The sequence below is a fragment of the Bos taurus genome, chromosome 17 (assembly GCF_002263795.3).
Source record: "Bos taurus isolate L1 Dominette 01449 registration number 42190680 breed Hereford chromosome 17, ARS-UCD2.0, whole genome shotgun sequence".
Classification (NCBI taxonomy): domain Eukaryota; kingdom Metazoa; phylum Chordata; class Mammalia; order Artiodactyla; family Bovidae; genus Bos; species Bos taurus.
In genome coordinates, this window is record NC_037344.1 from 65,650,874 (window position 1) to 65,663,457 (window position 12,584).

General features: G+C 46.7%; 1 protein-coding gene across 1 annotated transcript in view; it reads left to right on the forward strand.

Annotated features, from left to right (window-relative positions):
* Positions 1-12,584, forward strand: part of MYO18B (myosin XVIIIB) — a 232,613-nt gene that overhangs the window by 136,326 nt on the left and 83,703 nt on the right. Inside the window, 1 exon segment of the mRNA XM_059876421.1 lies at positions 7,482-7,634. Coding sequence (XP_059732404.1) covers positions 7,482-7,634 — 153 coding nt within the window.

The following is a 12,584-nucleotide window of genomic DNA, read 5'->3' on the forward strand; positions in this document are numbered from 1 at the left end:
TTTTTTCTTCCCTCCCAGAGGGGCCTGCTTTCCTGAGGCTGGGGACCGCAGTTCCCCTGCGTGTGTGTGTGAGCTGCCTTGACTTTGTCTCCCACTGGGCTCTGTTGTTGAGATTGCTCCACGCTAGCCCGTGTAGCTCTGATCCATCCTTTTAAACCGCCTCACAGTGTTCGTCTTCTTTCCCCCTGTTCTTCTGTTGGTGGGTATTTACGTGTCTCACAGTGCATGTGGGAAAAGCTTCTCCAGGGTATAAAGCTGGAGAGGGAACTGCTGGCTGTGAGGGATGTACCATTTTGGAATTATCAGGTGTTGCCCACATTGTTCCTCAGAGTGATAGCGGCAGTTTATGTTGTCACCAGCATATTTTATAAATATATTTAAATTAATTAGTTGAGGTATTTAAATTTTTGGTTGTGATGGGTCTTCGTTGCTGCATGCGACGTCTCTCCAGATGCGGTGAACGGGGGCTACTCTTCGTCGCAGTGCGTGGACTTCTCCTCGAGCCTTCTCACTGGCAGGTGGACTCTTAACCACTGCACTAGAAGTCCGTCATTAGCAGCTTTTTCTTTCTTCCCCACCCCCCCCAGCACATGGCACTATCAGACATTTGAATACCTTTATCAGTTACTGAGTGTTGCATTGTACTGCTAATCCCTCTTTACTAGTGGGATTCTGCATTTTTCATGTCTATTATGATTTTCTCTTATGTGAGTTACCTGTTTATAGTGTTTCAGTTCAGTCACTCAGTCATGTTCGACTCTTTGCGACCCCATGGACTGCAGCACACCAGGCTTCCCTGTCCATTACCAACTCCTGGAGCTTGATCAAATTCATGTTCGTTGAGTCGGTGATGCCATCCAACCATCTCATCCTCTGTCGGCCCCTTCTCCTCCTGCCTTCAATCTTTTCCAGCATCAGAGTCTTTTCCGATGAGTCAGCTCTTCGAATCAGGTGGCCAAAGTATTGGAGCTTCAGCATCAGTCCTTCCAATGAATATTCAGGACTGACTTCCTTTAGGATGGACTGGTTGGATCTCGTTGTAGTCCAAGGGACTCTCAAGAGTCTTCTCCAACACCACAGTTCAAAAGCATCAATTCTTTGGTGCTCAGCTTTCTTTTTGGCTCAACTCTCACATCCATACATGACCACTGGGAAAGTCATAGCTTTGACTAGACAGACCTTATTGGCAACATAATGTCTCTGCTTTTTAATATGCTGTCTAGGTTGGTCATAGCTTTTCTCAAAGGAGCAAACGTCTTTGAATTTCATGGCTATAGTCACTGTCTGCAGTGATTTTGAAGCCCAAGAAAATAAAGGCTCTCACTGTTTCCATTGTTTCCCCATCTATTTGCCATGAAGTGATGGGACCGGACACCATGGTCTTTGTGTTTTGAATGTTGAGTTTTAAGCCAGCTTTTTCACTCTGCTCTTTCACTTTCCTCAAGAGACTCTTTAGTTCCTCTTCACTTTCTGCCATAAGCGTGGTATCATTTGCATATCCGAGGTTATTGATATTTCTCCTGGCAATCTTGATTCCAGCTTGTGCTTCTTCCAACCCAGCATTTCGCATAATATACCCTGCATTTAAGTTAAATAAGCAGGGTGACAATATACAGCCTTGACGTACTCCTTTTCCTATTTGGAACCAGTCTGTTATTCCATGTCCAGTTCTAACTATTGCTTCCTGACCTGCATACATATTTCTCAAGAGGCCGGTCAGGTGGTCTGGTATTCCCATCGCTTTAAAAATTTTCCACAGTTTATTGTGATCCACATAGTCAAAGGCTTTGGCATAGTCAATAAAGCAGAAATAGATGTTTTTCTGTAACTCTCTTGCTTTTTCGATGATCCAGCTGATGTTGGCAATTTGATCTCTGGTTCCTCTGCCTTTTCTAAATCCAGCTTGAATATCTGGAAGTTCTAGGTTCACGTACTGTTGAAGCCTGGCTTGGAGAATTTTGAGCATTACTTTGCTAGCCTGTGAGATGAGTGCAATTGTGCGGTAGTTTGAGCATTCTTTGGCATTGCCTTTCTTTGGGATTGGAATGAAAACTGACATTTTCCAGTCCTGTGGCCATTGCTGAGTTTTCCAAATTTGCTGGCATATTGAGTGTAGCATTTTCACAGCATCATCTTCCAGGATTTGAAATAGCTCAGCTGGAATTCCATCACCTCCACTAGCTTTGTTAGTAGTGATGCTTCCTAAGGCCCACTTGACTTCACATTCCAGGATGTCTGGCTCTAGGTGAGTGATCACACCATCATGGTTATCTGGTTCATTAAGATCTTTTTTGTATAGTTCTTCTGTGTATTCTTGCCACCTCTTCTTAATATCTTCTGCTTCTGTTAGGTCCATACCATTTCTGTCCTTTATTGTGCCCATAAAGTGTTTGGTCTTCCTCTTTTTTCTATTAATTATTCATGACCCTTATCCAAGATGCTAATCTACTTTTGGTTGTATATTTTGAAATGAGCTCCTACTCTGTGGATAAGCATTTCACTTTGTTTATAACATTTTAGAGGCTTCCCTGGTGGCTCAGTGGTAAAGAATCTACCCATCAATGCAGAAGATAGAGGTCCTATCCCTGGGTTGGGAAGATCCCTTGGAGGAGGAAATGGCAACCTACTCCAGTGTTCCTGCCTGGAGAACCCCATGGACAGAGGACCCTGGCAGGCTACAGTCCATGAGGTCGCCAGAGTCAGATACTCATTAGCGACTAAACAACAGCAACATAATGTTTTTTACTCAATAAAGTATTTTTTAAATAGTCTTATTATCCAGTTATGGTTGGTGCTTTTACGATTTCTTTCCTTAACTGACTTCATAAAGATAATTCACCATATTTCTGAAAATTTCTAAAGTTTTGGGCACTTTTAAGTCTTTAATCCACTTAGCTTTTATTTTGGTACGTGTGAGGTAAGAATCTATTTTTTCCTGATATAAATCACCTTCATTTTAGTTCATGAGTGATTTTTTTTCTAAAATTTTTATTTATGTATGTCTGTATTTGGGGGCTGTCCATTCTGTTTAATTGGTGTATTTGTCAGTTCTTGCATCATGTGGCCTTAATGGCTGGGTCTGATAACTTGTAAACAGCTCATCTCTATAATTCGCTTATCTATTTGTGATCCTTTAATCTTCTTATTGAGATTGCATAGCATACCCTGATGGGATTTTCAAATGCATTGGTTTGCAGATTAGTTGGGAACCAGTGACATGGTTGTTTTTTTTAAAATAGTGAACCATTGCAGTCATGAGCATGCTATATCTCTTCATATATCTGTGGCTTTCATAAATATTTTACTTCTTATTATAAATCAATAATTTATAATAAATAAATAACCTTCTAGTATGTATTTTATTTTCTTCTATATAAGTCCTAAGCTGCTTGTTAGATTTATTTCTAGGAATCTTGTAGTTTCTATGGCTATTATGAGTAGAATATTTTTCTATACTTTGATTAATTATAATGGTAAATGGGAATATGCTTTGCTTATAACTGTATGGTTGTTTTCTCTTTCTATATTTTGAGGTTATGTTTTTCAGGGCATCTAAGTTTATTTTATTTCTTTATTTCCTTGGCACATTGTAGGTTGTTCCTTTACTGTATGGTGTTCCTCTTTTCTCCATGAGTTACTTTTGCCTTATTTTATTTTGCTTGATTTCTTTTAGTTTGCCTGCAAGGTCTTTTTTTCTTTTTTATCCTTTTGTTGTTAACCTTTCTCTGTGTGTGTGTGTGTGTGTGTGTAAACCTTAAAGAGCTGGATACTGTTTAACAATGTCTAGTAGTACTTGTAGTATTCATTGGAGAATTTAATTCATTTATATTAATATAATAATTAATGATTATTTCTGTTTTTTTGTGTATAGTTTGGTTGGTTTATTACTCTTTTTCTTTGCTTGTTCCTTTTTCCCTTTCCTGCTTTGGAATAGATCAATAATGTCTTCTATGATCCCTTTTCTTCCATTGCTGGGTCTAAAACTACAAACCATGTTTCTATTCCTTTGGTAGTTACCCATACATTTTTAGATTAAGTCCTTAACCATAATTTTTTTCTGGCATGCTTTACTTTTCACAGCAGGTCTGTTGAATAGATACTATTTGTTCCTTCATGTAAATGAAACAAGTGAGGCTCAAAAGGTGAAGCCCATTGCCCAAGGTCATATAGCTTACCAACGGTGTAGCTGGATTCAAAGGAAGATCTATATTATTTGGAAACCTTTAAAAAAAAATCTAACACCTTGCTGCTTGAAAAATGATTAAGTTTCAGCTAACTAGAATTATCTTTTTTGAACCATCTTTTTTCATAATGTTATCAAGCAAGTTACCAAATGAATCTGCCATTAATTTGCTGTGAAACCTTCAGCTGCATACATTCTCTCTCCAAGCCTCAATTTTCCTGTCTGTAAAGTGGCTTGATTGTCCCTAATATTTAGATCATTTGTTAAAAGTGCTTAGAGAGTTCTTTGTCGACAGATATTGAACAGCTTCCCCTAACAGCTTTATGATAAACAGTGAGACTATGGAGGTTGGAATAGAGTTTCCCACAACAGCACTGAACATCGTTTAGATTTATTGGTTAATTATTCACCGGCTTTATCTAAATTTGAATCTGTGTGCTGCAAAATGTAAACTTGCAGAATGACATTTATTTCCCATTAACCTAATGAGTTTGGGGCTTTTTTTTTGTCTCCTCCTCTAGTGTAGCAATTTATTATGAAGGAGAGGATGACTTGGTCTGAGGTTTTGTTGTGAATTTTGTTTGCAGTGATCCTTCTGGAGAGGAGATAGTGCCAGCATTTTCAGTCTTTTTGGCAGCGAGGATGGTGTCACCCAGAATGTCCCTGGTACTGACCTGCCCCACAGGCTAATGAAAAGCACTTTAGGATGTGTGCAGAGCAGGGGCAGATACAAAAATGAGAAAGGTGCAAAAGCATGCTGCCTGAGTATAATCACAACAACAACCTGGGCTCCAGAGTTAATAAGTCCAGGCTCTGGTGTAACCAGGTACTCTGGTGCAGCGGGTAGAGACTTGAATACTAATGATGGACTGCCTGGGTTCCGATCCCCGGGTGAACACTTGGGAGCAGTGTGGCCTTGGCCTGATTGTGCCAGTTTTCTTGGCTGTGCCTCCGTTTCCCTGTGCCAGTATCTACTGGAGTGCCCCGCACACCTCAGGAGGCATGAGTGGGCCCCGGAGAGCCTCTCTCACCATCACTTGCCCTGTCTCTGTGCCCCCGGGCTAACCCCCCAGCACCGCACATTCAGGATGGCTTCCCGGCTGGGCCCTTCCTGCACCTCAGCTCACCAGCTCCTGCTTACCTGAGACTCTCTGCAATCCCATGCCAGCCTGAGCTGGAATACTCCTCTGCGCCTCCATAACACCCTTAAAAAAAAAAAAAAAGGACACCACATAACCTCTCTCATCATGTATTTTACTAAAATTACCTCTTTGCAGTCAGAGAAACTGGGTTCATATCCTAACTCTGCCACTTATGATCTTGGGCAAATGACTTCACGTTTCGTTGTAAACCTCAGTTTGGTCATCTGTAAAATGGGACTCATAGTACTTCACACCCCCATAGATTCACCACGTGGACTCCATGTGTTCAGATGTGTTCAGAACAGTGCCTGACACTTAGCAAACCCTCTAAGTATAAGCTATTGCTATTTTAATAAAGGCAATAATAATAATGTCACTATAAAGAGACTATCATGGCAGTAAAATGTGGTAATATGTGACAAAGGGCCTGGAACAATGAATGCCGAGTCCTCAGCTGCTCGGCTCTATATATCAGCATTTTAAACTTAACAAAACAATGTATCTGAGAACTAAGAGGCTGTAGTCTAAGAACCAACTCATTTTTCAAAGAATTCAAAACCGGTGGTAGAATAATAGTCATGCAAAGTCTAGAGGAATTCATCCTAGGTCATCAGACAACGCTCATAATCTTTGATATTTGTAAAGCGTTAGGCAGCGTACAAAGTGCTTTTTGATTCATTATCACGTCTGATCCCTGTCTTAACAAGGAGGACAGGGTTTTTTGTTTGTTTGTTTGTGTTTTTAATCTCTTCCTTTACAAATACTCAGGTTCAGAGAGGCGGCATGACTTGGCCTGAATTCCACGTCTAACAAGTGGTGAAGCGGGGTTTCAAGCCTGGGTCGCCTCATTCTAAATCTAAAATACGCGGGGGCATTCTAACACCCTAGGGCTTGGTTGCGCTTGGTGTGGAGGCACAGGTATCCAGGGGTGGAGAAACTGGGTCCCGTGGAGGACGAACGTGCACCCCATTTTCTTTAAACCCCTCCAACAATGCTGCTCTCCTCTGGTCTCCTGCAGAGAACGGGATTTTAGTTTCTTTCAGAGACATTAGCCCCAGTGCTTTTGAAGCCACTGTTCTGTTTCTAGGGGAGACTGTGGGCTGTCGGGATTTCATCAGGCCCCTGTGTGTTTCTTCACCTCCCTTGGTTTGTCTCAGCCTGTGTCGTTGGCCACTGGGAGTTGTCAACGGATCTAATCCGCCCTCCTGGTGCAGAGTCCAGGCTGCGGCTTCTTCAGGGGCCACTTGACTACTGGTCCCTTGGAGGACAGGGTCCTGGGTGACAGAATGTGCTCACCTCTGGGCAAGGTTCCTCTGCAGAAAATGGCCTTTTTTTTTTTTAATTTGTATGACTTTATTTTTATTTTTAAAATATCTATTTATTTATTTGGCTGTGCCAGGTCTTCAGTCTTCATTGTGGCATGTGGGATCTGTTTCCCCGACTAGGGATCAAACCCGGGGCCTCTGCATTGGCAGCGCGGAGTCTTAGCCACTGGACCACCAGGGAAGCCCCTGGTCTGTCTTTATACTAGCAGAAGAGACCAACTCGAGCGACAGAAATGTGTCTTTTAGACCTTGAAGAGCAGCACAGCAGTTTCTAACACCATTCACTGATCTGTGACATACTCACACAGACGCACACCTCACCCCTCCTGTATAGCGCATGGAATTTTCATCAGCTCACAAAGCCAGCACCCAGATGAGCGCCACTCATAACCCCGCTAGCAGTGCCCCTCCTGTATTACCCAGTCTCTGCCCCTTGGGGGTCACTGCTGTCCTGACTTCTGTCAGCAGAGGGCCTCACCCGACGTGTTGGCTCTCACAAGGTGATGCTTTGGTACACATTGTGAGCCAGGATGACTTGGATCATTTCAGGGTGTGAAAACAGTCATGACAGCAGCTCCGACTGTTGTGCCTTTGCTGTGGGTCGTGCTCTGGGCTAAGCACCTAATTCCCACAGCAGGCCTGTGTGGTTGCTGCCACTCCTGTTGCGCAGGTGAGAAGGCTGAGGCTTGGGAAGGAGAAAGGTCTTGTCCATGGTCCACAGTATGAGTGGTGGAGGCAGGATCTGAACTCAGGGAGCCTGGTTCCAGAGAACTTGGACCCTGGCCACTGCTTTGCCATCCTAGCTCACAGGAACTTTCCCTTGGCTTCCAGATCGGCCATCGGGACTTTGACGTGGAGAAGCGTCTTCGGAGGGACCTCAGGAGGACTCACGCGCTGCTGTCAGACGTGCAGCTCCTGCTGGGGACCATGGAGGACGGCAAGACGTCGGTCAGCAAGGAGGAGCTGGAGAAAGTGCAGAGCCAGGTGGGTGTCACGGGCCTCTCGGAGCTGGGTGGGGAGGAGACTGCAGCCGGCAGGGGGATAGTGGTTCTCCAGATGTGGCCACGGTCACAGCCCTGACCTCTGACTTTCACACACCTGTGGGGAGGTGGGTGGCATGGAGGGGCTGCGTGGGTCATGTAGATGTGATACATGAGGACAGGGGTTCAGAAATGACTAGGGAGCCTGTTCCCTTCTTTATGGCCGAAGCAAATGAGTTTTGAGGCCTCGGGCAGATCAGGGCGCTTGGGCGGAACGGTGAGCACAGCACGTCTGTGACTGTGTGTGTGTCTGTGTCGGCCTGCATGTGCACATGAGTGGTGACCAGCAGAGCTGGGTATGAAACAGATAGCGCTGATAATGCATATCCTACATGAGTATCATCATCTCCATTCACAAGCGGGGGGACGGGGTGGCAAGGGGGGAAGTGACCCACTGAGTCTCACAGCTAGACGATGCAGAATCAGAATTTAAACCCAGATTTCCAGACCCCACCGTCCCTGGCTGCCTCAGAGGAGCATTGGAGGTGGATGGGAGGTGAGGCCAGGAGGGACCCGACCACCTCAGGAGATGTGATGGGCGTGGACTGTTCTAAAAGTTACCGCTAAAAGTCCCATGTCCTGGGCAAGCCCTCAGTCCCAGAGAAACCGGGACAGTTGGTCAGTCATTTTCTTTATGGCTGTGTCAGAACATTAGAATCACGTGTGCTTGAGCGTGTCCTCCTCCCTTGATCCTTGTGGTATCCCTGGGGGAGGGCAAGTGGTCTTGTGCCCATTTTACAGATGGGAAGATTCTGTCTGGAGGTGGGAAGCAGTGTACCCAAGGTAACACATCAGGTGGGTGGCAGGGTTGGAATTCAAATCCCAGGCTCATGAGTCCAAGTGCAGAATCTGGGAGCTCTTTTGTCTTACCTTGTTTCTTCCTGTCTGTGTGACTGACCAGGCAGATGGAGGACCCGAGCCGCCTCTGTCAGGCGGGCAGGATGTCCAAGCACTCAGCCATCTCTCAGGCATCTCGGGTTCATGCAGCTCCCTTGGCAGGGGACCCTGTGTTCAGCCCATCTTCCATCAAAATATTCCTGATGCCATCCAAGCCCTCCTCACCCCAGAGGTGAATGTTCTTGAAAAGGAACCGCAGTGGTTTTGTTTCTTCTCCTTTTCTGTTTTTCTTTTTCTTATTCATGAGAAACCTCCCTCTGCAGGGTTAAAATGTGTGTTCTTGGAAAATAGTGGTATTTAATGAAGGCGCCTTGCGCTGAATCAAAGAGCTTCATTCTTCTGAAAGTCCTTCTTCCCTGTCTCTGCGTCTGGCTCCTATCAAAGGGAATTCGCAGCCTTGGCTTTCTGTGGCCGTTGTCATGGAAATCGTTATAAGGATGGGATTGCGTGGACCAGAGGTCAGGGTACAGTTGCTTTGACTCCCAGCACACGTGTCCTGGATGCCGGAGTCAGAGCTAATCAAATAAAGCAGCGATGACATCGGGCACTGCTGGCTCTCCTCTCCCAGGTATGGGAGTTGTCCTGTACCTGAAGGCTCTGGGGACAGAGGCAGGGAGCACAAGCGGGAGGGGAGGAGAGAGCTAAGTTTGCTGCATCCTCAGTGCTGGGGATGGTGCTGACCTGTTCATTCATCCCTTCATTCAGTATTTATGCAGCATCCACCGAGTGCCCGGCGACATGCTAGATCTAAGTGCATTACGGTTAGCAAGAGAGGCGCGGTCCTCTCCTCATGCAGCTGACGTCTGATGGGAAAGAGCAAACAATGATGCAAATAAGCAGAAACATCCCACACCTTAATTCAGGTAGTAAAGGGAACATGCAGAGTTACCATCAGTAATAAAGGGAATAGGGAATTGTGCAGGTCTCGTTTAGCTTGGATGGGTCAGCTAGCCTCCCCTGGGAGAAGGAGGAGCAGGCAGCGGCCATAACGTGTGGGGCCCGGAAGGTTTGGATTTTATTCCAGCGGTGATGAGAAGCCGTTGGGGCATCCTGAGCGGGGCGTGACACAGTCTGATTCACGCCTGTGTGGGGAGTGGATCGAGGAGGGCTGAGTGGGTGCCGTTAGGCTGGTATACCCCTCTGGGCTGGAGGAGATGGCCTCTGGGGTTAAATGGAGACAGCAAAAGGAGGCACACTGGGGCTAGTTTGAAGCTGATGGGACTGGTGGGTCAGGTGGCAACGAGAAGTGTCTTTATTTAGGTCATCTTCACCAGAACTCTGGGAGGTGGCGACTTCTGTTTTGGAGCCATTTCACTACCTAGGAAACAGGTTCCGAGAGGCCGAGCGACTTCCCCAGGGCACACAGCAGTCTCTGTCTTACTGCCGCCAGTTCTGTGCCACGATGTGAGCATTTTTCTGGCACCCACCACGTGTAGGCTTTTCCTTGGAATTTCGGAGTCCCCGGACTTGGCTGCACATCACATAACAAGCATTGTTTAAAAATCACAGATTTCTAGATCCCCCTTCCTCCTTTTTTTCCCTTTGTTGAAACCCAGCATCTGTGTTTTTAACAGTCACATGAGGGAAATCCGATGCTGGTCTTAGGACCACCATTTGGGAAATGTGGGTTCTGTTTATCCTTCAAAACACCCTTTCAAGTTCCATGGCATGGGCCCATTTTGCAGGTGAGAAGACTGATGGTGAGATTATATTAGTGTGACAGAGCCTAGTTCAACCAGTTTTAAAATTCGTTAAATATTGAGTAAGGGGAAGTGGTTCCAGCACTTGCTAGTTTTGTGACCTTCACCGTGGGCTTCCATGAGCCCTTCTCCTAAATCAGAGCATTGTCATCTCCTGGTGGCCCAGGCATGTGTGTGTGGGGGGGGGGGGGGGGGGGGGGCAGTGATGAGGTGCTGCCAGGATAGGTTTGAAGAGCTTGAATACCCTCCAAAGCCTCTACAGCTTGCTAACCTTGGCGCCGGGTAACCTAGAGAAAGGTTTTCTCTCAGGGCAGATAAGAGGGAACGCGTTTGAAAGCACCTCTCAGCGAGCAAACTGTGTACATTTAGTGAGTGCTGATGCGGTGTCCACTCTGGGATGATTTGAGGCCAGGCGGTGGGGATAAGGAAGTGCCCTTCTCGACAGGGGCTCCCAGTCCAGGGAGAGGCCGGCCTCAGAGGAGACTGTTGCCAGCAGGGTGACAAGATCTTTACTGGGGAATGTTGTTATTTAGTCACTAAGTCATGTCTGACTCTTCTGCAACCCCATGGACTGCACACCAGGCTCCACTGTCCATGGGATTCTCCAGACAAGAATACTGAAGTGGGTTACCATGCCCCCCTCCAAGGGATCTTCCCCACCCAGGGATCGAACCCACATCTCCTGCATCGGCAGGGGGTTCTTTACCACTGAGCCACCAGGGAAGCCCCTGGGGAAGTGTTGGGGGTTAGCTAATTTCTCTGTGGGAGAGGAGCTCGTGGCTTCAGCTGTCGTCCTAAAGATGGAAGTGACCGGCTGGCTGAGTAAGGCGCATGTGGGTGTTCTGGGAGGAAGCACCCGCGCGTCCAGGGGCAGAGGCAGGCGGAGTGATGGAGCATGCTCAGTTGTGCATTGTATCGCTGGTATACAGTGTTCCCCAAGGTAAGGGCAGAGAGGATAATGCTGCTCTTTGAGGCTGGAGTCAGCCATGAATGGTTTACTGAGCCTGGCTAAAGAGTTGGGGCCTTATCCCAAAGGTGACTGGGAGCTACAGAGCAGGCACAAGTGCGGTCAGCAGTGCTTGTGAAAAACGGCAGGCTTCAAGGCCAGCGGAAGCAGTGATGTGTGGCACGCCCTGCTCAGCCAGAGGCGTGGGAGGATCTCCTCGGAGTAGTGGCCCCTTGTTGGCACCAGGGACTGGTTTCGTGGAAGGTACTTTTTTAGGGACCAGGCTGGGATGGTTTCATGATGATTCAAGCGTGTTACATTTACTTGTTTTTCCATCGGCTCCACCTCAGATCATCAGGCATTAGACCCCAGAGGTTGAGGACCCCTGCCTTAGAGCATCTCCCAGGGCCCCTGGATTCTTCCCATGTGGACAAAGAGCCCCTCGCCCCACCTTCTAGAATCCTGAGAAAATTGTCTCTTTCTACTCAGTTTCCCTCCATTGGAAGACTTGGTGCTGTCTGAGTTAACACTTGAGGTTTAAGACCCTGTGATAAAACACGGAAGATGCACACCTCATGAGTTCTAATCCCGCCTCTGCTGTTTAACGAGTTAGTTGTACGATTCTGAATAAGTCACCCTGCCTGTCAGAGGTTCCTTGTTCTTACTGAAGAAAAACAGTCATGATATTCCCAGCTTCTGGGCTGGGAGAAAGCACCCTAGACCCTGGATTGGAATTCCCTAAACTGAAACCTGTCAGGCAGGGATTTTTAAACACAGGGCTGCCTACTGGCTCCTACATCCCCCCACCCCCACCCTGAGTTGCCTGATGGAAGACTTTGGATTCGGGCTGGGATTTTACACGACCTGGGGGAACAGGTAGACAAGGCAATGTGTGGGGTGGGTCTAATGACGCACGTTCTTTAGGAGCAATTACTAATTAATTCCCAGGGAATGTTTCCACTGGAAACAAACTAATCTGGAGACAGAAGCAATCCCAGCCACCAAGATATATAATTGAGATAATCGCTATGCATAAATAACATCTGTGAGCAGCAGATGCCTGCACCTGGCTCCGAGGAGGAAGTGGAGAATGCTGTCTGCTCTGGGCAGTGGCTACCTTATTTTTTTTTAATTCATGCCTTTGACCTTTGCCTCCTCCAGAAAGGAAATATGTCATTTGCTTTTTTTTTTTCTTTTGGTTAAATGGAAAAGAGTGCCTGAGCTCTTCAGTTGTTTACTGAATTCCTGCGGGGGGCTGTCTTCCCCCTGCCTGCTGAGGACAAAGCTGTCGCCAGGCCTTAGCCATTGGGCCCCCTGCAGAGCCCTGGCACCCTGCCCCTGCCTGCCTGCC